At 42.7% G+C, this 25,044-nt stretch overlaps 2 protein-coding genes across 2 annotated transcripts in view; one reads left to right on the top strand and one right to left on the bottom strand.

The window, feature by feature from the left end:
* LOC118847934 (serine/threonine-protein kinase TNNI3K) overlaps positions 1-25,044 on the top strand; it is a 394,003-nt gene that overhangs the window by 27,532 nt on the left and 341,427 nt on the right. Inside the window, exon 5 of the mRNA XM_036756639.1 lies at positions 8,669-8,779. Coding sequence (XP_036612534.1) covers positions 8,669-8,779 — 111 coding nt within the window. The remainder of the gene's footprint in view (positions 1-8,668; positions 8,780-25,044) is intronic.
* LOC118847937 (small EDRK-rich factor 2-like) lies at positions 6,355-6,513 on the bottom strand. Its single transcript, XM_036756641.1, has one exon. The coding sequence runs from the start codon at positions 6,511-6,513 to the stop codon at positions 6,355-6,357; it is 159 nt and encodes a 52-aa protein (XP_036612536.1).

Here is a 25,044-nt window from a genome sequence, read left to right as displayed (position 1 = left end):
GGCCAGAGCCATGGGGGAAGGAGATGGAGAACTTCTAATGAGGACTGGCCTGCAGTCTCCTGGGGCTGGGACTGCTGGTTTGACTGGCAATCATGTTCAATTTGGACTGAAATCCTGCCTGTATGGCCTTGGCCAAGGCTCTTCCTTCCACTGGCCCTTGGTTCCATCCTCTATAAAGCTAGGAGGGCTTTTTTGCTGGCCTTCCCAGAGCCGGGGCGGGGCGGGGGGGTTCAGAGGAGGTACAGCTGTGGTTTCAGTAAGCTCAAAGTCAAATTTTTTATTTCCTTCAATTATGATTTTTAAAAAAAAGTTATTCTGAGGGGTTTAGAGGACTCGCCAGACAACAACAAAGGCTCTCAACACCTGGACTAACTGGTTTCACCTTCTCCATTTTAAAGAAAAGAAACTGAGGCCCAGAGAGGAGGAGTCACCTGGCCCAGGTTGTGCCAGGCACAGGTATACAAAGAAAGGCAAAGTGCTTACCCTCAAAGAGCCCACAGTGTGATGGGGGAGACACCATGAAAACAAGGGCGTCCAAGCAAAATGTAGATGGGAGAAACTGGAGCAATTTGGTACAAAGCCAGGGAGGGCTTCCCGGGCCGGAGGGGCAGCCAGAGTGAATATCCAGAGCCGGGCATCGGAGGGTTGTATTTTTGGAAGCCCCGTGCCCCAGGGTCAGCGAGGACATGCGCTGGGGTGCACATGAAGCAAGTGACCAGAACCTGGCTGGTCTCACTCTTGGTCTCTTAGGCCAACGCTCTGATTCTGTTCTTCTCCTCTTCCATACTGCTCCCACAGCGTTACTGGACTCACAGTACCTGGGTTCACCTCCGGGCGCTGCCGCTTGCTATCAGCATGACTTTGGGCAAGTAACCATTTCAGGCCTCAGTTTCCATATCTGTAAAATAAAGGACTTGTACTTGATGGTCTCTTGGCTCCCTCTAGCTACAAATCAATGCAACCTAATTCCTCCCCACTCCCCACCCCAAGCTGTCATATTAGCCCTAACCATTTGTTCATGGGGACACAGTTACTTAGACTTTCAACACTGCCTTACACATAGTAGGCACATAATTAATGCTTGCTGAATTGAATTTTTGGATACTCATTCATTTATTTAATATGTGGTTCAGTCATTTGGTCATGTCCGACTCTTCGTGACCCTATTTGGGGTTTTCTTGGCAAGCACAGTGGAGCGGTTTGCCATCTCCTTCTCTAGCTCATTTTTTACAGACAAGGAAACTGAGGCAAACAGGGGGAAGTGATTTGTAAAGGGTCAGTGTCTGAAGTCAGATTTGAACTCAAGAAGATGAATCTTCTGACTCCAGCCTCAATTCCCTGTCTCATCAAGGGACCTATTATTTAATGTACTTATTTTAGACATCTACATAGAGATAAGAAGAAAATTCTAAAAAGGTCCTGCCCTCGGGGAATTTACATTTTACTGGGAGAAACATCATGTGCTTTGATACATCAACACAAACTGTATGCAAGCAAATACAGTATCTCCTGGTTTAGTGGAGAGAGCCGGCCTAAGAGTTCAGGTCCTGACTCTGACACTGGTTCTGTGATTCAGGACTTCACCTCTGGGTGCTCACAGGCAATTCTCTAAAACTAGAAGATACAGGTGCCAAGCTCCATTAGTCAGGGAGTGCCTGTGTTTATCTGGGGAGTTCCCTACCTAAGAAATGCCAGATCCCCTCCTCATCCCCTCCGGGAGAACCACTCCCTGGATGGGGGAGGGTTGCCCCAGCTTGATGGCATCTGAGGATTTCAGGAGCTGAAGACAAGAGGAAAAACTTCCCAGACAAGGTCAGAGGTGGAATGTGAGGTAGGCAAATCAGGCATTTTGGCTGCAGTGTCCAGGATGTAAGTGGAGTAACTCAAAATGATTCTGGAATTCTCTGCAACAGCCCCATTGCAAAGGGCTAGAGAGGCCCTGAAGGGCTTGCTGGCACTTGATCCAAAGGATGATAGGGAGCCACCAAGACTTCTGACTGGGCTGTGACATTTCCCTGTCTCATGCCTCACTTGGAATCCAGAAGCATTTTGGTCACTAAAAAGAGCTAATGTATTTATCATCTTACCTCTTACGGGAACATGGGTTTGAGAGTTTTCTTATTAGAGGACATTCTCCCAGACTGAATCTTTCTTGGCCAAGTCATATGTTTGCTTGTTTTTATAATCAACAAACCATAAACACAAGAGGGCCATTGTTTTCATTGTACTCTTATAAAAAAGTAAAGGCTTGGTTTCTGTTAAAAAATAATTTGGAAAGCTTGATTGTTCTCTTTTCATATCTTCATCAGGAATGCCCTTTAATCTTGTCTAGAGCATTCTAATAAAGATTTTCTAAAGATGAGAAAACAAGCATATGGACCAGGTATACAAAGTACCCTTTGGGGGATAATAATGTCATCTATTTTTCTCCTCCATGAGATATCCTGTAAAATAATCTCTCAATGTTTTTGAGATTGTGTTACTGCTAGAACCCTGCAGGCTAGGTATTTGGCCAAGTCTGAAATTCAAGATGAAATTTAATTAAGATATATTGTAAAGTACTGTGAAGACTTTTAGAAGAATCATAAAATCTGAGATGAATAAAAAATAACTCACAAGTACAACATGGCAGAAGTGTGTCTAGACAGAAGATGATCTGAAAAAAGATCTGGGACCGTGAGTGGACTGCAAGCTAACTTGTATGCCCATAGAGTCCCAGTGATACTGATTAATGAAGTCTTATTAAGACTTTATCCATTAAGAAAGGACAAAAAACAAGCCAGAGAGGGTGGTTGTTCAGTAGTACTGGAAGTGGGCCATATTACACTCACTTCTGGGCCCTGGATTTTGAGTAGGACATTGGTAAGTGGGATGGTGAAGGAGCCCCAGGACATATGAGATGTGAGTCCAATGGAGGAACTGGATATGCAGGATGTAAGAGGAACATGGTAGCTGGCTTCAGTCACCTCAAAAAGCTGTCAGGGAGAAGATCATTTAGCGGGACCCTCCTTACAGAACTAGAAGCAATATATGCGACTTGGAGAGAGGTACCTTTAGGTCCAATGTGAATACACACACACACACACACACACACACACACACACACACACACACACACACGCATACTCACACACACTCGCACATGCACTTACACACAAACACACATAAACACATACACTTACACATACACACACATGCTCACACACATGTGCACACTCACACACATGCACTCACTCTCATGCTCGTACAACCCCCCATACACACTCACACACATACAATCACATACTTGCTTACACATATGCTCACACACATATACATTCATGCACATGCACACTCACACCCCCCCTCACGCATGCATTCGCACACAATCACACACTTGCTCACACACAATCACACACTTGATGGAACACTGTAACGGTATAAAGGACGTCCCCAGGAGGGGGGTGGCAGGCACTCTTTCATCCTCCCTGTTTTTCCTGTGCCAGCAGGAAGCCGGGGAGTGTCCTCTGAACTCCTCCCGGCTCCCACGTGCTCCAGGCTTTCCCTGAGTCTCTGATGTGAAGAAGGGAAGTCCCTCTGTGGGTTTGTTTCTTTCGATAAACACAATGATGAGCGTGATAGCTGACTCTGACGCAGCACTCACTGGGTGCCGGGCGCTGTGCTAAGCCCTTAATAATCGTGACCTTATTGGATCTTCAAAACCATCCTGGGAGATAGGAGTGATTATCACCCCCATTTTACAGATGAAGAAACTGAGGTAGGCAAAGGTGAGCTGACTTGCTGAGGGTCACGGAGCTAGTGTCTGGATTTGACCTCAGGTCTTCCTGACTCCAGGTCCAGCACTCCATCGTTACACCACAGCTGCCTCAATGATGCCATGTTACCAGAAGGAGAGCCTAGTGGATAGAGAGCCAGCCTCCAAGTGAAAAGGACCTGAGTGTGAATCCTCCCTCTGGCACATGCTGGCTGGGTGGCACTGGACGAGTCATTTACCTTGTCAATAGCATAGGCGACATTTCTAGACCATCATCTGGAGACTGGCTTTGTGTGCTGGTGGAGGGAGTTTCCTCACTCAGGACTCCGCTGTGCCAATGAAAGCTCAAGTTTGGTTTTTCCTCCTGTGTGTCTGGAAAATGGGAATCCCGCAGATGTTCAGGTTGGGCATTGTTCAATTCTGTGCCCTTAGAGTCATAAAGTATAAGAAGTGGGAAGGCCCTGGGAGGTCATCTCGTCTTCCCTCCCCCGCTCACAGAAGAGGAAGCACAGGCTCAGAGTGGCTCCACAGCTAGGGAGGGGCAGGGACACTTGTACTGACTTCATAGCGAGGTGCCATTCCAGGCAGATTTCCAAGGGCAACAAGTCTCCTACTTGGCCCAGGGGATGGGGCTATGCATGCCAAGGCTGGGTGCTGGTAGCCTAGGCAAAGACATGGCCTTGGGGGATGGTGTTTCAACAATCTGGCTAGCAGCTTCTGTGGGGGTGTAAGATCCACCCACAGCCAGCACCCAGAAAGCTGCCAACAGCACAGGTTCTTTTGATCTGCTTAACTAAGGAAAGCAAGGTGAAGGGGTTGACAAGCTTACTTTAATTCAGCATACAGACAGCATTCACTTAGTTCAGGGGAGAAGGCCAGCAACCTGAACTTCAGAACAAAATACAAACAAATTACAAATATCAACAGACAGACCCAATACAGATTCATAGTTACCAACATATAGGTTTGGCCCGGGAGCTCGGAACAAGGGCTGGCCCAGGGTCACGCGCCACCACCGCTGTGACAGAGAGCTCCAAAGAACAGACAGCCACCCCCTGGTTTTTATATCTTTTTCAGCATCAGGGGTGAGTCACACATGCGACTCACCCACGTGACCTAGAATCTTCACAAAGAGGCAAACTTAAACCCAGTGGTCTAAAAGCCTCTGCTCTCCCAGACATGTAAACTAGGCCCTCCCTGGAGTTAGCCCCACCTTGGGCCCCACCTTAGTTGCCAATCCACACCCACTAAGGTTTTACACCTAATAGGGGTTAGAGCCTGGGGCTTAGCACCTAGTAAGACTCAATGAAATACACTGAATTACTCAAAGCAAACAAAAGCCAAACTCTTCAAGGGCACTTGTTAAACTAAGTGCTAAGGAGCCCGTTTTTTTACCAACACAGGAGGGAAGGAAGGGAAGGAAGGAAGGAAAGCAGGAAGGAAGAAAAGAAGGGATGAAGGAAGGAGGGAGGGAGGAAGTTAGTGAGGGAGGGAGGGAAGGAAGGAAGGAGTGAAGGAAGGGAGGAAGGGGGTAAAGAAGGAAGGAAGGAAGGAAAGGAAGGAGGGAGGGAAGGAAGGAAGGAAGGGAGGAAGGAAGGACAGGTTTTATCCTCTGATGGAATTGTGAAGGCTTCATTGTTTGTAATCTTTTTAGCCTCAGTCTGATCTGACAACTCAGGGAATCCTTTGTCCAGCATACACTCTTTGGATAGTAGATCTGCCTTTGTTTTGAAATACAACCTAAATGCACTTATGCATGCCAAAGGGTATGTACACTCTACCTTCAGCATGTTCAGATACTGCTTTATTAAAAAATGAAAGGGCATTGCCAGGAGTTTGCATTAAGGCAAAGCTGCCTGCTCTTTTGACAACCATTTCTAATGCAAGTCTTAATAGAACCTTCATTTCTGTAGGAAAAGCTGGTATTATTAGCTGCCACTATATAAAGTGCCCAGTAATAAATGTAGTCAGCTTTACTAGGTTCGGGATTTGCATAATGCTTATGCTTTCTATCAAATGCTGCTCTAGGAGGTGAGTTTATCATGTAACAGACTTGAAATTCATCTAAGAGACGACCTCTTGTCTCTACACACATTCTGTTGTGGATCTCATCAGTCTGCACAGGTTCTGACTCTCATCTCTAGGCTGACAGTCAACTCCCAGATCTGTAGACCCCCCCCACCCCGCCACCCATTTCTCTCCAGCTGCCTGCTGGATGTCTCTTGTCTCTTTGGCATCTCCTCTTCCACATGTCCTACACTAAGCCCATATCTTTCCCTGTAAACACTGCCCTCCTCACTCCTCTATCTCTTTTTTTTTTGTTTCTGGAATTACAAAGGTACTTTTAATACTCTGGGGTAAGCCCCATAGGAATAAAAAAACACTGGGAGAGGGTAACCCCTCACCCCCAGGAATGTCCTGGAGGAGAGCAAGGCTGCCTGGGGGGAAGGATGCACAGAGGGAATCCACTGCACACATCAGTTCTGGGACCTGAGAGCACTACAGGAGGTGAGAGCGTGACAGGACTGGCTCCAGGCACATGGTCCATGGGCAAGAGAGATAAGCATGAGCCACAGAGTTACTTGGGCTCTTCCTTCTTCTCATTGGGTTTTTTTCTGCTTCTGTTGCATGATCTCTGAGTCCCTCTGCTTTTGGGCAGCTGCAGAGAGCCTGTCATCCCCGCATTTTCCCTTGCCTGAGTCGCTTTGCTTTTTCATGTTCTTCTGGCAGGCAAGCTCACTCTGGTTACAGCAGATCATGGCGACAGCAGCAACTTTGGCTTGACTCAGTGGCACCTGCTCTTTCCACTCCTCTGCTTCTGTTGTTTCTTCCAGGAGCCCCCTTTTACCACCAAGGAGTCATACTGAACTCTGTGCCCTTCCATGTCTCCTTCCAGTGCCTATCAGTGGTTAATTCATATCCGTTCCAATCCCATCATTTACCCATTCTCTCCAGCACCACCAGAGTCTTTCCTGCTCCGCTGTTGTCACAGTTTACACAGATCATGTGTCATTGTCTCCCCAAAGCTTTCTCGGAATCCAGCCTCTCCTCTCCATTAAATCAAGAAGCTTTTCTGGGCCTTTAGGTGCCACACACTTGGTGCTCAAAAGAAAAAAAACAAAACGTACCAAAGAGAACAGGGATGCCAAGGGAAGTCATCTATACACACACAAGAAGACAGAAACTATTAAAAAGTCAATAGAAGATTGGGGGCGGGGATTAAAGCCTGGGGTGGGGGCTCAGGGGGTCCAGAAAGGCCTCATCCCTTGAGGGGAGATCTGAAGGAAGGAAGGGATTCAAAGAAGGGGAGGACAGTAGGGAGTCCTGGAGGATGGACTGGAGGATGTCCTGGGCAAAGTCATGGAGATCAGAAACGGAAGGGGACAATAGATAAGACAGTTTTGCTGGTCCATAAAATGCACAAAGGGCTGGAAGGTGGGTCTGAAAAGCTAGGTTGGGCCAAAACTGAATTTTAACCTAGAAAAGAGCTCTGGGCAGGTGCCCCCTGCCCAAGCAGCTTGGATTACTCCCTATAAGTCTAGCTGTTTGGGATGTACTGCCTTCTCTAGTCAGTCTCCTGTCATCTCTCCAATCTTCTGGTCTATTCTCTCCTATGAGGTTTAATTAGTGCCTGCCAGGCCTGCTGGCTGGTCTCTGTGTAGGACACTCTACCTCCCATGGCCATGGTTCCCATGGCTCCAAGCCATTCTTCCTCTCTTTTGTCTGTTGGAGCACCTGAGCAGACTTGGCTCCAAAGCCATATGCTGGGAGAGCTCTTCCTTGATTCTCCCAGCTTCAGAGTCCAAATAACTGCCCATTTACTCTGCACATTGTTTGTATTTAATTAACTGTAGACATCTATTGAATGTGGCCTTGGACATTGGCTCTGCAACCTTGGTCCAGTCCCTCGCTGTCTCTGAGTCCTGGTTCATTCATCTACAAAAGGGCATGATAGCATGTCCATTGAAAGGCTTGAATGAGATAATGTAAGTAGAATATTTTTCAAGGCTTAAAGTTCTATCGGAATGCCAATTAAACAGCTAAGCCAGGCTAGGCACTGGGCTAAGTAGGATTCCATCACTCTATTATCATTATCATCAATATTATTGGAACAGTGAGTTCTTATCATTTTAAATGCCGCATATAGAATTTCTCATTCTATCCCAGCCTATTCTGGATGCTGGCCGAGCCTCTTTTCCAGGGCTCCTTACAGAAAGGAAGCTCAGCATGGGATCGTACCAGTCTGGTTGTGGTTTCATTGGTAGAAACCTATATGCCTTGAACAGAGACTCTATAGTTCTCTGCAGTGAAGGATCCTAGCTGGGAGGGACAGCATTGATTGAGTATGGAGAGGACCCTACCACTATGCCTTAAGGACACAGTGACAGAATATTACTGATAATGGTATCTGAGTAGCAGTGATTATATCTGAAGCTGGATAATTGACAGGCCTGTGTCTTGTTTTCTACAGCATCTTTCATCTAAAGTACTAAAAACAGTCAGTAAACTTAAAACTGCTGCCTGCCCCATCCTGGCCTCTTCCTGAGGTTCATGTTCATTGCTACAGAGAACATTCTTGCTGGCTGTGACCTGTATTTTGGCTGCCCCCTGCCTCCAGGCCTGAGCCCAGGCTGGGACAGCAGCATCTGCCATAAACGGTATCACTGCCTTCCCTCGCAAAGGGGCAGAGGCTGAATTCAAAACGAGACCCAGTGACCCCCGAGCTTCTGCTTGGAGTGCCTGAGAGCTGGGCCTCTACCTCGTGACATGCTAACACTTCTGAACACCTGAAATCCCGCTTCTGTTTTCTCTGGGTGTCTAAACCGAGTGACAGGCAGGGAATCAACGAAACATCACACGCAGCTTTAGAAGGCGACAGATGAGAAGTCTCACTGAGGATGTGTTTCCTTCTAGGACAATGCAGAGCTAATCACGGCTCTCCTGCACAGTGGGGCTGACGTCCAACAGGCTGGCTACGGGGCGCTGACAGCCCTGCACATCGCGACCCTGGCTGGGCGCCTGGAGGTAGGCCCCTCTTAGCACATGGTCTTGCCTTGCTCGGTTTTCAGCACGTTTTTATCGACATCTTTCCTTCTTGCACAACGTAGTTTTTCTCCAATAACCTTTCTGCCCTCCTAATAACAAGCATACTGTCATGACTGCTATAATAATTAATTTAACATTTATATAGCTCTTTAAAGTTTACAAACTGCTTTGCATACATGATCTCGCTTGATCCTGACAACGAGCTGATGAAGCTGGTGCTCTTATTATCCCCATTGGGATTTTTCCCACGAGGGAACTGAGGAAGACGTCGGTGAAGTGACTTGCCCAGGGTCGCACAGCTAGGTCACCCGGCTGTCTGAGGCCAGATTCGAACTCAGAACAATGAGAAGATTCCTTGGTTTCAATCCAGCACCTGCCTCCTGTGTTATCTGGCAGCCTTTTCACAGTAACAGCTCAAGTTTTCTTTGTCTTCATCGTTGCCAGTTTTTGGTTACTTAGAATATTGCGCTTTGGAAACATCCGCCATTGTTTTCCCGCTTGGTGACTAACTTTGATTTTCCTTGGAACTCAGTCCTTCCCAGGGACTCCTGCAAGCTGAGTTGATCCAGTGGAATATTAATATAATTAATCTTAATCTCGGACTACGAGAAAGCTGGGCACACCGATTGTCACATCTAAGGTGACCCGGCCGTAGGCAACATCAAGCCCGGCTCAAAGGGACGTCTGCCGTCCCAGCTCTTCTGCGCCCAAAGCCTGAAGATGGTGTGGGAGAAAATGCAGAACAATGACTCTGGGCTAGAAAAATGGTAACAGCCCTTCAAGAGTCATGAAACACTTTCTGCAAATCCAATCGAACGCACGTTTGTTGTATAACTTCTGAGTGCACGGCTCCGGGCCAGGTTCTGTGGGGATAAAGACAAATATGTGTGGGCATGTCTGTGTGTATTTGTGTGTGTATGTGCACGCATGTGTGTGTGTATTTGTATGTGTATATATATGTTCCTTTTCCTCAAGGATCTTATATTTTCCTGGGAGGATTAACAAGAATAGTAAGACCAGCTAACATTAATGCAGTCCCCACTGTGTGCCAGGCTCTGTGCTAAGCACTTTACAAATATTCTCATTTGTAACTCACCACAACCTTAGGAAATAGATTTTATAATTCTTCCTGTTTTAGAGATGAGAAGACTGAGGTCAGTGGAGGCTGAGGGACCTGCTCGGGGTCACACAGCTAGGAAGCGTCTGAGCATGTATTTGGCCTCGGGTCTTCCTGACTCCAGGCCCAGGGCTCTGTCCACTGCACCACCCAGCTATGTGCAGAGAACCCTCTTGAAGGGTGAAAAGATCAGAAGCAGCGTGTCCTCTTTGGAAGCCAATGGAATCGTTCCATTTAAGCCAATGTTGTGAGGCAGTGATCATGGATATCATGACCATTTTAGGGCTGGGGAGACTGAGGTTGTAAGGCATTAAGTGATTTGGCCACGTGCACCTGCATGAGGCTCAGGATTTGAACTCAGGTCCTCCTCATGCCAAATCCAGGCCTCTAATCAGTAAACCCATCCAGTCTTAAGGAGGTTCTCTGCTGGTAATTCATAACAAATGAAAAAGCCAAGGACAAGAGAGCTAAGTGCTTTGCTTGCTTCACAACGCAAGGAAGAAATGAATCTGCTCTTCGTTGTCGGGTGCTCTCACTCCAGATGCAATGAGTGGCCTTTTCAGTGGGAAATCCCAGAGCCACTTATCTTCTTCTCCACCCCATCTGAGACTGTGGGAATAAGAGCTTAGTGATGTCCTTTGGAGTCATCTCAGAAGTTAGACACTGCCCTCCACCCCGACCCCCACCCAAACACAAAAAACAAATAAATATAAATAAAAAAGAAATTAAAAGGCTCCCCGTGCAAATGCTGTCACTATACATTTCACCTGCCATTCCTGCTGTCCGCCTTTGTGGCTGGATCACTGATCCTTGGGGGACTTTTTCAGTGTGATTTTCCCCAAGTCTCTACTTTAATAGCAATGAAGTTTTGGATCAACCATAATAACACCTACGGTGGCCAAGGCAGGGAGGTGAGAGTCCCCCTGTACTCTGCCCTAATGAGAAGACAGTGTGGGTGTCTGTGGGTGCCACATTTTAGGAAAGACCTTGATAAGATGGAGAGTGTCCAGGGGAGGGGTGGTAAGGGTGAAGTTAGGGTGTAGCCAGGGAGATGTTCTTGATATCAAGCCTAAAGATGCCTCTTGGCATCACCCAGCCATTGTTCTTGGTTCTGCCCTCTGGCACCAAGCAGAACAAGCCTGATGCCCTCCCAGGATGGCTTCTCAGGCCAGAAGATGGAGGTCATGAGCCCCTAAGCCTAGTCTTCTCTAGATTCCTCATTTTCATTTCCTACCAGATCATGGAAGGGGAGATGGCGTGGCCACCCTTGAGTAACTGAAGGGCTCCCATGGGGAAGAGGGATGAGATCTTTGTGTTTGACCTCAGAGGACAGAGGCTCCTGCCTCTAGGAACAAGGCTGAACACCTAGAAGCAACTTCAGCAAAAGCAAAGAGGCAAATTCGGTCACAAAGTGGGTGAGAGGGAGCTCTCTCTCCTTGGAAGTTACTTGGATGACCCTCATGGGGTCATTGTCATCCTCGTTGTTTTATGATCACGCACAGGTTGGAGGGATGAGCTCTGGGTTTCCCCCCAACTCTGAAAGCCTATGATTTCACACAGCCCCACTCAGGGCACACAAGCAAGGCTTCACCTCCAGACGAATCGAAGTCAGGGCTATTCTGGTGGACGTTCAAACTTGCCGTGTAAAAAAGTGACGGACCTTCATGTCAAAGCCATAGTAAATGTAACAGGTAAAACCTCTTTTTCCGTCCTCTTTGGTCACCTCATGCACCCACAAAGTCAGTCATCATAGGCACATAAATGCTCAGACCAAGAGATGGAAGGAGGCTCAGAGGCTGATTAGGGAACTAAGACTCCAGGAGCTTAAGTAATTGGTCCAGAGTCACACAGGAAGTAAGCCTTAGAGGCAGGATTTGATCCCAGGTTCTTTGATTCCAGGACCAATGGTCTTTCCATTGTGCTATAGTGTCTCCTACGGGTCGATCCGTTGTATCCACATTCAGAGAGGGTCAAGCTTACAGACACTGAACTGAAGCTGAGCTTTCTCCTTGTCCTCTGCCGCCGGTCTTGGAGTGCATTGAAGTAACTAAGGTCAGCGAATCATCTAAAGGGGAATGGCATTTCATTTTCACAGTCTATCTTTCAGCATGTCATTTTCCCCCAGCAAATAAGTCTGTTCAGTTTAATTCGCAGTAAATTTAAGTCTGCGCGGCTCCTTTGTGATGAAAAGGAACTCCCACTGGGCTTCCCTAAATATTTAAACACACTTTCAAAAGGAGGGACGCGTTTGGACCAAGGATGAGACACAAAGCGTTTAAAACTTTAAAATGCCAGAGGGGGAAGAATGGGTGAGGGGCATTTCAAGAGCCCATGGAACAAATTCAGTGTGTGACCTGGAGCAAGAGACAGACTAGGAGGTCTCTGAGAGAAGTGTCTCCTATTGTTTTTATCAATACTCAGCCAACTCCGTTGGTAAATGAGGTGATTTCAGCCGAGGTCCTTAACTGGATAAGAACCTCACTTCTGAGCTTACATCCAAAGATCTGAGAATCTTGGTCTGGAAGGAAATATAGGACCACTTTGTGAGTCTTTCTGGCAAAATTATATATTATCCAGAACAAAGAGATCTCTATTCATTTCTCCCTTCTTCCCCCCCATCTCCCCATGGATCCTGCCTCCCATTTCTCTCAGTCGTCAATATGTTTAAAGATTTCCACGCGAATCCTTCCTTTTCCCTTCTCCCTTCTCCCTCCACTCTCTGTCCAATCAATTTCCAAACTTGGTCAATTTCATCTCCACATCAATTTTTGTATCTATCTGTCACATCATCCTTCCTCCATTCTACGTTCCAACCAACTTGGTGTTCCATTTTGGGCCCTCCTGCCTTTGCCTGGTAAGGTTCCTGGCCCTGGAATGTTCCTCCTCCTTCATAGAAACGTTAGTCTCTATGAATCACTGGTTCCCTTCAAGGCTCCTCTCAAGGTCTACAGCCTACAAGAGGTCTTCCCTCACTTGTTAGGGCATTCCCCTCCCCCCCAAATTACGGTATATTAACTTTATATATATGTGTATTGTGTATATACTAACTTATACACGTTTCCATATGGATTATTTTAAATTTGACTTATCTGTGACTGTGAAATTTCTTGTAAGTTTCTTATGGACAAGGACCGTATCATTCTAGACTTGGTATCTCTGATCCCTAACACAAGGATATTGAATGAATTCATGCCAAATGAAAACGACCAGGTAACCAATAGAAGTCATATAATATAAAATGATTAGCCTCCAGAGGTGGGGAAGGTCCTCAAGTGTGGCTCTTTGTTCTGTAAAAGTTGGTCTTGGTCAAAAGGCCACATCCAAGCACCTAGAAGGCCTCATGTGGCCTTGAAGGCACAGGTTCCCCACCCCTGACCTTGACTCTTCTGCATAATGAACTAATAAAATTATTCCATAAACTAATAAGGGAAAAGTTTTATAGAGCCATTCAAAAGTATCACATTCTTAATTTAGTGGATTTCCCATGTAAATCACTTGTTCTTATGTTACTGTATATTATGATCATCTCTCCTTTCTCAAATACATTCATTCATTCATTCAATACATATTCTGTTGAACCTTTGTTCCCACGCTTTGTCCTCTCTGGAATTCACTTCATCTTAACTGGTTTAAAATACTTCTCTTCCGGAATATGCATACGTATATGTTTATGTATATATATGGGTGAATGTGTATGTATGTATATATCTATGTGTGTGTATATATATATATATATACATATATACACACACACACACACATATATATATATATATATATATATATATATATATATATATATGGAGAGAGAGAGAGAGAGAGAGAGAGAGAGAGAGAGAGAGAGAGGGAGAGAGCGGACACAGGGTGAGTTGAAGATGAAGGGAAGATATCTAAAAGAAATAAAATCAAATTAAGGGATGAGAGAGGAACATACTGAGAGAGGGAGATAAGGAGAGATAGAATGGGATGGATTATCTCCCATAAAGGTGGCAAGAGGAAGCAGTTTTGTGGGAGGAGGGGAGAGAGCAGGTGAGGGGGGAATGAGTGAACATTGTTCTCATCAGATTTGGCCTAAGGAGGGAATACCATACATACCCAATTGGGAATCTTACCCCACAGGAAAGAAGAGGGAAGAAAATAAAAAAAATGGGGGGGGATGATGGAGGGGAGGGCAGATGGGGGTGGAGGTAGTCAAAAACAAACACTTTCGAAAGGGGACAGGGTCAAGGGAGAAAATTCAATAAAGGGGGATGGGTTGGGAACGAGCAAAATATAGTTAGTCTTCAACAACATGAGTATTGTGGAAGGGTTATACATAATGATACACGTGTGGCCTAGGTTGAATTGCTTGACTTCTTAGGGAGGGTGGGTGGGAAGGGAAGAGGGGAGAGAATTTGGAACTCAAAGTTTTAAAAACAGATGTTCAAAAACAAACAAAAATGTTTTTGCATGCAACTAGAAAATAAGATACACAGGCAATGGGGCATAGAAATTTATCTTGCCCTACAAGAAAGGAAGGGAAAGGGGGATGGGAGGGGAGGAGGGGAGTGGGGTGACAGAGGGGAGCACTGACTGGGGAACAGGGCAACCAGAATATACGCCATCTTGGAGTGGGGGGGAGGGTAGAAATGGGGAGAAAATTTGTAATTCAAACTCTTGTGAAAATCAATGCTGAAAACTAAATATATTAGATAAATTTAAAAGAAAAATACTTCTCTTCCAGGCCCAGTTCAAGGACAACCACCACACTTCCAATTAAAGAACCTGAGTCTTCCTGACTCTAAGCCTGGCCCTTTGCCTATTACACAATGCCACCTCAAGTGATAGTGGTCATTTCAAAAGTAATTGGATTGGATTGGATCCTGTTGCACTTAAGTCCTAGAAATGACAAGGTGTGGTAAACCGGTAGGGCATTGCTAAGATGAGTTCTATGAATCTGTGAAATCCTTGGAGAGAGGAGAGCTGGGAGAGCAGCCTCTTCTCCCCGCCACACTCTCTGGTCCAGACCAACTGGCCTTCTCACTGTCTCCAGCACGTCTCCTTCCCTCTCTTATCCTGAAGTCCAGAACGTCCCTCCTCACCTCCATCACCTACAGTATCTAGAGGCCAGCATGACTCAATTCCAAGGTAACTCCCCTCCTAAAAGTTGCTTTTCCTGATTTCCCCCACTTTTTAGTGCCCTCCTCAAGCTACTAATTTATCTATCAATATTTTCCATATATTTTGTACATACTTATAAGCCTCCATATATGGCTTTTAAAGCCCTTCAAAACTTGGCACCTTCCTACCTTCCCAGTCTCCTTACACCATTTTTTCCCCACCACTTTTTCCAATTCCTGAGATGATGGCCTCCTGACTCTTCATTTCAGAAGATACTCCATGACTCTACCTTGAGTGTCCTCCATGCCTCCAATGTTCTTTGTCCTTGTCACTAGATGTAAGCTTCCCTGAGTCTCAGCTGAAATTCTCCCTTCTCCAAGAAGTCTTTCCTGGTTGCCTTTAATGCTAATGACTTCCCTCGGAGTTTATCTCCAATTGTGTGTGTGTGTGTGTGTGTGTGTGTGTGTGTGTGTGTGTGTGTGTGTGGTTCATACATAAAAGCTTTCAGGTGGCTTCTCCATTGGATAGTGAGTTTTGAGGACTGGGGTTGTTTCTGCCCCCTGTTTCTTCTTACTCACCAGTGCCTAGCCCAGTGCCTGGCACATAGTCAGCCCTTTGCGAATGCTTGTTGAATTGATTAGCATAATGTTTTGAAAGTCAAGAGCAGAGAATTTTAAGACTGGGATCTAAAGCTGAAGCAGTTCAAAGAGAGAAAAATGGAAACATCAAAGTGGTGTCACCTACCAATACAGAACAAAATTACAACTTTTAATTACACTCATCCCATTTGCTGTCCTTCCCGCCTTTAGTGGGAGGCAGGCATCGGCCAAACTTTGAAATGAAATGAAAAGGAGCTGCTTTTCATTTGCCAGCATTTTGTTTCCTTGCCCACCTTTCTCTGAGAAACAATAACCGATGTTCAATCTGACAGGCCTCTTTGTTTCCAGTTATCAAATTCAGCTCCTCCATTAGCGTCTCAAGTGTGTTTGTCCTCCCATCATGGAGGATTCTATTAAATAGTTTTACAATAAAATTTACATTGACTAGACAGCTGTCTGCCTCAATAATAGGGGAGAAGACACCGCAAATTTCTAGACAAACTGACTGCAGCTGGAGACAAAGATTTAGATTGGCCATGATTGGAAGAGCCTGGCGATAGTGCTTTGGCCCTATCCTCAAAACACACAAAATGCACTTCATACTGATCTCTCTCTCTCTCTCTCTCTCTCTCTCTCTCTCTCTTCTTTCCTCTGTCATTTATCAGATCTCGTTATCTATCTGTCTATCCATCTATCTATCATCTATCATCTCTCTATCTATCTATCTATGTATCTATCATCTATCTTATTTGTCTGTCTATCTATCTTATCTATCTGTCTATGTAGTATAGTTGGTTGTTGATCAATTGATCACGTATCAATTACTCCCATCCATATCTAAATCTATATATCTTTCTCCTTCACTAGACCTATATCATCAGCCATAGCTTCACAAATATTTATATTTACAAAGAGGGATGCAGATAAATGTATAGTCATATATGCCTCTCTGTACCAACAGTCAATAAATTTGTAAGAAGCTTAATTCTCTCTCTTGAGGGCTGCAAAGACAAAAGGCAGCTTTCTTTGTAGATGTTAAAGGTAGGATCCCCTCCTCCTGAGCACCCTTGTATTTACTGCTACAATTAGGTTAAGACTTTTCAAGGGGGAAAAATAAATATTTTCTTGGATCTGGCAATATCCGAGACCACCAAAGGCAGGGTTTTTGGTTCTGGGGGGTTTGGTGTGGTTTGTTTTTTGTTTGTTTGTTTGTTTGTTTTTTGGTGGGGGGAGAGGAGACAGTTGAAAGTTACCATGGGAGAGAACCATACAGAAAGGAACTGTGATGTTAGGCGAGTGTTAAGTGGTGGGTGGCTGCTGACCCTATTCATGCCATGACTGGGCCATGATTCATTTTGCAGCTGCTTGACCAGGTTTTCCTTCAGGAATAGGGTCAATATTCTCCCCCAATATAGGAACTGGGACACCTTCCTTCTCTTCTCCAAAACCTCCCATCAAATTCTTGGTGGTTAAAGCTTTCTTTGCAGAAGCCTTCTTATCTATAGGTAGAAAGGGGACTGGACAATCGACCTTGGCTGACTCCTTTCCCTACATTCTAGTACCCTATCGCTCATTAGTCTGCCTGCTGCAACCTCCACCTAGAGATTCTTCTGACCTCTCTCATTCACCGTTTGGAAAGACGGGAATAGCCCTGGCTTTGGAATCTGGGGGCCTGTTCTTGAATCCTGATTCCATTTTTTAACTACAAAGGTGACTTTGTCTTTGGGCCTCAGTTTCCTCATCTGTAAAAAGGAGTGTCTGAAATTCTTGGGATCCAAGGTTCCTCTATTTTCTCTAAATTGGTAAATCTATGTCCAAAATGAAAGTCAGAATAATTCACCTTAAGCCGATGGCTCTTCTAACCGAATCCAGCTCTGATGACAGTTGTCCCCACGCTTCCAAGTCACACAATGTCACAGCCTCCCAGGGATCTTGGAGTCAATCTTGCCCTTTGTCCCTCCACCCAGTCAGCGTCTAGGGCTTGCTAATTGTGCCTCTCCGGTAACTCTTGCATCAGCCAATACTCTAATGTAGCCACTTGTCGCTTCTCACTCAGACTATGTCCATAGCAACCCCCTTGGTCTTCTTGCCCTAGCCTCTCTTCTGTCCATTCCTTCATCCACACAGCTGTCAATGTGACTTTCCCTAAACAATGAATCGAACCGTGTCATTCCACTGCTCAGAATCCTCAGTGGCTTCCTATTTGCTTAGGGTTACAAATACAAACTCTTCCATCTTTGATTTAAAGCCTTTCTCAATCTGGTCCCAGCCCATCTTTCCAGAACTGGCGCTTTCAGTTCCCCTTTGGGGGAGCTTTCTGTTTCAGCCACACTCGGTTGCTTGCTTTTCCTCAATATTGACATTCCTCAGTGTCCCTCAGCACAGACTGGCTTCCTTCCTGGGGTGAGATACAGCCTTAGCTTTGTTCCTTAGTACTGGCAGCTTCCTTCAGGGTTCTGCTGATCTGCCACCTCCTACAGCAAATCTTTCCTGACCTTCCCATTGCTAGTGTTTTCTCTTTCCTCCAGTTCATGTACAAGGTATCCCAGAAGTCTTAATGACATTGTAAGCTACTAAAGCTTCAGAAGGACCAGGACAAAATCAACCTGACCACTGTGTTACAACCAATCTTAGTTTCAGAGCAGAGTTTAGAGAAAGGATCTTTCTCCTGTCTATGCAGAGGTGGGGGATGGCTGACGTGGCATATTGAATATACTGGCAGATGCAACTGAGAAATTGGTTGGTTTCGCTTGAGTGTTTCTTTTTCTTTTTTAAACTCTTTGTTAGAATTGATGGCTCACTGTTTTAAGCTCACTTTGTAAGCATTAATAGCTTAAAATGGAACTCTGACTTTGAGGACAGGCTGTATTTACTTCCGTGTGTACCCCACCTTGCCCTTAGCAGAACGGAAGCTCCTTGAGGTCAGAGGTTTCAAATTTGTCTTTGCATTCCTAGAGCCCAGCAGATTTTTTGACGAGTAGAGGCTTAATACATGCTGGTTGAATGTGTCAAATTAATAATGGCTGTTGCTGAAAAAACACATTTTCATGAATTATTTAATAAAGTGAATATTTGTTCATCTTCCACTCAAGTATAGTATACATAAATAAAATCACAGAATCTCAGAGTTGCAAGGAACCTCAGGGGCCACTGCATCCAAGGCACCCACGACAAAGCAACTCCTTATTAAAATATGCTACAAGGGGCCTGTGACAAGCATTTGGTTGAAGACTCCAATGCTCAAACTCCACAGCTCTTTATTGAAAAAATCTTATTTTATTGCTATACATTTTGTCTTGTCATGCCTTTATTTCTAATCATATACTCCCCTCCTATTCAGTAAGCCATCCTTTGTAACAAAGATTTTTAAAATAGAAAAAGAAAAAAAAAGTTGAGTGAAACTTTATTTCTTAGTTGTGTCTGCCAGTGTATTCAGTAAGCCTTCTCCATAGTCTGCCACCTCTACAAAGAAGGAAGGAAGATCCTTTATTCTAAATTCTGCTTTGGGACTAGGAGAAGCTGTGACACAGTGCTCAGGTCCATTTGGTCTTGGTTCTGCCCATTTTCATTTCCATTTTTCTTTGTTTATCATCACATTTATTGTTTTATTTCTCCTGTCACTGTGCATTAGTCCAGATCCGAAGAAGAATTCTTAATATTCCTCATTTTTTTAATTGTATTCATAGGCCACAATGTGTGAAACCGTCCCCCAGCTCACTGGGGCTTCCAGTTCTTTGCTACCACAAAAAGTGTTGCTCTGTGATTTTGGGACCCAGCACTTGCTAAGACAATCCATTTCACTTGTGCATGGTTCTAATTATTTTTTTTATTTTATTATCAATGACATGTAAAAACAATTTTTAGCATGCATTTTTTAAAAAATTTGAGTCCCAAATTCTCTCCCTCCATCCTTCCTCCTCCCCCTTCTTGAGAAGGCAAGCAATTTCTTTAAGATTATACAATGCAATCATGCAAAACATATTTCCATGTTTCAAAAAAAGATAAAAACTCCAATAAGAATAAAGTTAAAAAGCATATTTTGGTCTGTATTCCAACTTCATTAGTTCTTTCTCTAGAAGTGGAAATCATTTTTCCTCATAAGTCTTTTGGAATTGTCCTGCATCATTGTATTGCTGAGAAGAGCCAAGTCAATCACAGTTGATCATTGTACAATATTGTTATTACCGTCTACAATGTTCTCCTGGTTCTGCTCACTTCACTTTGCATCAGTTCATATAAGTCTTCCCAGCTTTTTTCTGAAACCATCCTGCTCATCATTTTTCACAATCACATACCCCAATTTGTTCAACATTTCCTCCATTTTGTGGGTGTCCGCTCAATTTCTGATTCTTTGCCACAACAAAAAGAACTGCTATAAATATTTTTATAGGAATAGTTTCTTTTTCTTTAACCTATTTGGTGTACACATCTAGTACTAGTATTGTTGGGTCAAAGAGCGGGTATAGTTTTGGGGCATAGTTCCAAATTGTTCTCTAGAATGGTTAGACTACTTCACAATTCCACCAACAATGTGTTAGCATCCCAATTTTTCCATGACCCCTCCAACATTTGTCATTTTCCTTTTATGTCATATTAGCCAATAAGATAGGTGTGAGATGGTATCTCAGAGTTGTTTTGATTTGTATTTCTTTAATCAATGTCGATTTAGAGCATTTTTTTTTCATTTTACTATAGAGAACTTTGATTACTTCATTTGAAAATTGCCTATTCATATCCTCTGACCACTTATCAATTGGAAATGACTCATATTCTTATAAATGTAACTCATGTAAGTTTTCTATTGTATCAGTGATTAAGGTGGGACTTTCTTTTACTGTTTTCTCTTTCAGCCCTTATTAAATCAAGTGCCCTTGAAGAGTTTGGCCTTTCTTTCTTTGATTAAATCAGGAGTCTTTGATGACCTTTTTGCTTCAAGGGAAAGCCTAATTTACATGGGTTTGAGTCATGTATTTGTGACTGCAGAAAATTTTAGGCCATGTGGATTTAAAAGTTGCATGTTTGTGACACTTTTAGGTCGTGTGGATGAGTCGCATGTTGTGATGTCCTTTGACCCTAAACAAGATATATAAACCCCAGAGGTTGGCATTTTGCCTTTGGGGCTCTCAATCACTGGAAGAGTGGCATGGCACTCTGGGCAGCCATTTTAAGAGCCTCTGACTTGTAAACCCAGATGCTGATGCTTTCGTGGTAACTATGAATTGTGATTTGGTCTGTTTATATTGTGTATGTTTGTAATTTGTTTGTACTAGCTCTGAAGTTCAGGGTGCTGGCTTTCTCCTGAACTATGTGAATGATATTTATATGTTGGATTAAAGTAAGATTGTTAACCCCTTAACGTTACTTTCCTTAGTAAAACATATCAAAGAGCCTGTGTCAGTGGCTTTCTGTGTTGCTGGTTGTTGTTGGTTTTACACAGCCACAGTAGCTGCTAGCAAGATTGTTGCTACATCTATATATTTTAGAAATGAGGCCTTTATCAGAGGAAATTGCTGTTAATATTTTCCCCAGTTTCTTGTTTTCCTTCTAGCCTTGGATGCATTGGTTTTGTTCCTGCAAATGCTTTTTATTTTAATCAGAATTATCCATTTTACTTCTCATAATGCTCCTTCTATCTTGTTCAGTCATGAGCTCTTCCCTTCTCCACAGAGCTGACAGGTAAACTGTTCCTCACTCTCCTAACTTGTTTACAGCATCACCCTTTTTGTGTAAATCATGTACCCATTTTGACCTTGTCTTGCTACGCCGTGCAGCATGTTTGTCTATATCTAATTTCTGCCAAACGGCTCTCCAGTTTTCCCAGAAAATTTTGTCAAATAGTGAATTCTTATTCCAAAAGTTTGGATCTTTGTGTTTGTCAAAGATTATATTACTACGGTTATTTACTTCTTTTTATTGTGGACCTAATCTGCTCTACCGACCTACCACTCTATTTCAAACATGTTTGTTTGTTTGTTTTTGGTGGGGGGGACAGGGAAATTGGGGTTAAGTGACTTGCCCAAGGTCACACAGCTAGTAAGTATGTCAAGTGTCTGAGGCTGGATTTGAACTCAGGTCCTCCTGACTCTGGGGCAGGTGCTCTACTCACTGCGCCACCTAGCTGCCCTCAGTACCACATTGTTTTGATGTAATACAGTTTTAGATCTGGTACTGTTAGGCTGACCTTTCTTTGCATTTTTTTTCATTGATTCCTTTGATATTCTTTATCTTTTGTTCTTCCAGAAGAATTTTATTATTATGTCTTACAGTTGTATATTTTTGGTAGTTTAAGAAGCATGGCACAGAATAAGTAAATTAATTGAAGTAGAATTGTCATTTTCATCATATTGGCCCAATTTACCCATGAATAATATTTCTCCAATTGTTTAGATTTGATGTTATTTGTGTGAAAAAGTTTTATAATTATTTTCATATAGTTCATGGGTTTGTCTGGGCAGATAGACTCCTAAGGATTTTTATATTGTCTGCACTCATTTTAAATGGAATTTCTCTATCTATTCCTGCTGGACTTTGTTACTAATATGTATAAATGGTAATTATTTATGTAGATTTATTTTATATTCTGCAACTTTGCTGAAGTTGTTAATTATCTCAACTAGTTTCTTTAGTTGATTCTCTAAGTATACCATCATCTTGTCTGCAAAGAGCGATAGTTTGGTTTCCTTACTGCCTATTTCAATTCTCTCAATTTCTTTTTCTTCTCTAGTTGTTATGGTTAGCATTTCAGGTACAATATGGAATAATAAGGTGATAACGGATGGTCTTCTTTCACAATGATCTTACTGGGAAGTCTTCTAGACTATTTCCATTGCAGATAATGCTTCTTATGGTTTTATATAAATACTACTTATTATTTCAAGGACAACTCAATTTAATGCCATGCTTTCTAGTGGTTTAATAGGAATGTGTGTTATATTTTGTCAAAAGCTTTTCCTGACTTTATTGAGATAATAACATGATTTTTGTTGTTGGTATTTTCAATAATGCTTGTAGTTTTCCTGATATTGAACTAGTCCTGCATTCCTGTATAAATCCTACCTGGTCATGGTGTGTTATCTTTGTGATACATTGCTACAATATTCATTCAAGAAATTGGTCTATATTTTTCTTTCTCGATTTTTGCTCTCTCTGGTTTAGTTATTACCACCACATTTGTGTCATAAAAGGAATTTGGTAGGACTCCTTTGTCTATTTTTTCCAAGTAGTTTATATGGTATTGGAATTAGATGTTCTCTAAATGTAAGGTAGAATATACTTGTGAATCCATCTGACCCTGGGGATTTTTTTTTCCTCAGGGACTTCACTGATAGCTTATTCCATTTCTTTTCCTAACATGGGGTTATTTAAGTATTCTCTTTCCTCTTCTGACAATTTTTGTAAATATTTGTCCCATTTCACTTAGATTGTGATATTTATTGGCATATAATTGGGCAAAATAACTCCTAGTGATGGCTTTATTTTATCTTCATTGGTGGTGAATTCATCCTTTTCATTTTTGATGCTGTTAATTTAGCTTTCTTCTTTCTTTTTAAATCCAATTAATCAAGAGTTTATTTATTTTATTAGCTTAAAAAATAAAACCAGTTCCTAGTTTTATTTAGTATTTCAAAGACTTTCATTCAATTTTATTAATCCCTCCTTTGATTTTTCAGGATTTCTGATTTCATTTTTAATTATGGATTTTTAATTTGTTATTTTCTAGTTTCTTTAGTTGCATGCCCAATTCATTAATCTATTTTTTTTCTCTATTTTTATTCATGTAAGTATTAAGAGTTATAGCTTTCCCTGTAAGTGCTGCTTTAACTGCATGGTCATGAATTTTGGTATGTTGTCTCATTTTTGTTATTCTCTGTAATGAAATTATTGATTATTTCTTTGGTTTGTTTTTTGATCCACTTATGCTTTAGGATTAAATTATTTAGTTTTCAATTAATTTTTGGTCTATATTTGTATGGCTCTTGAGTATTTCTACTTCTTTGTGTTTGGTTGTGAGGTTTTTGTGCCCTAATAGATGATTTTATTTTTTGTGAAAGCACCCTGTACAGCTGAGAAAAAAAAAAAAAAGGTATATTATCTTCTATTCCCATTCATTTTTCTACAGAGGTTTATCATCTCTAACTTTTCTAAAATTCTGTTCTTCTCCTTGACTTCTTTCTTATTTACTTCACGTTTAGATCTATCTAGTTCTGAGAGAGGAAAGTTGAGGTCCTGCACTAGTATAGTTTTGTTGTCTATTTCCTCCTGTAACTCATTTAACTTTTCCTCTAAGAATTTGAATGTTATACCATTTGGTTCATAAATATTCGAGATTGATTTTACTTCATTCTCTATGTATGGTACCTTTTAACAAGATGTAATTTTATTGCAGATTTCTTTTAATTAGGTCTATTTTTGCTTTTGCTTTGTCTGAAGTCATGATTGTTACCCTTCACTTTTTTTTCTACTTCAGATGAAACATAATAGATTCTGCTACAGCCCCTTACTGTATGTGTCTCTGTTTCAAGGTTGTTTCTTGTAAATTATATATTGTAAGATTCTGGTTTTTAATCTATATTGCTATCCAGTTCCCTTTTATGGGTGAGTTCATCTCATTCACATGCACAGTTATGATTACTAGAATTCCCTCCATCCTATTTCCCCCTTTTTATACATTTATCTCTCATTTTCTATCCAGTCCCTCCTCAAAAGTTTGTTTTGCTTCTGACCACTGCCTCCCTTCATCTTTCCTCCCTTCTTTCAGCCCTGCGCCCTCCTCCGCCTTTTATTCCCTTCCTGACCTACTTTCCCGTAAAGTAAGATAGGTTTTTGTACCCACCTGAGTGTCTATGCTATTCCCTTTTTGAGCCAATTCAGACTTAAAGTAAGGTTCATGTATTGCCTGCCACCCCACATCCCTCCCCACTGTAAAAGCTCTTTCCTTCCTTTTATGTAAGATACTTTTCTCCACTCCACCTCTAGCTTCCCTTCTCCCAGAAGATCCCTCTTTCTTACTTACCCCTTAGTTTATTTTTTTTAAATCATCCCATTATAGTCCACTCACTACTGTGCTCTTTGTCTATGTAGGCTCCTTCTCTATCTTTCCCAAAATGATAAAGTTTTTAGGAGTTACAAGTATCATCTTCCCATGTGGAATGTAAACAGTTGAACCTTATTGATTGAATCCCTTGTGATTTCTTTTTCATGGTTTTACCTTTTTATGCTTCTCTTGAGTCCTGTATTTGAAAGTCAGATTTTCTATTCAGTTCTGGTCTTTTCATCAGAAATGCTTGAAACTCTTCTATTTCATTATATATTCATTTTCTTCCTAAAGGATTATACTCATTTTTCTGGGTAGGTGATTTTTGGTTGTAATCTTAGCTCCTTTGTCTTCTGGAATATCATATTCCTAGCCCCCTGATCCTTTAATGTAG

Source organism: Trichosurus vulpecula, chromosome 4, assembly GCF_011100635.1.
Source record: "Trichosurus vulpecula isolate mTriVul1 chromosome 4, mTriVul1.pri, whole genome shotgun sequence".
NCBI classification, from domain to species: Eukaryota; Metazoa; Chordata; class Mammalia; order Diprotodontia; family Phalangeridae; genus Trichosurus; species Trichosurus vulpecula.
The sequence above is the reverse complement of the archived record's forward strand: the minus strand, read 5'-3'. Positions and strand labels throughout refer to the sequence as shown.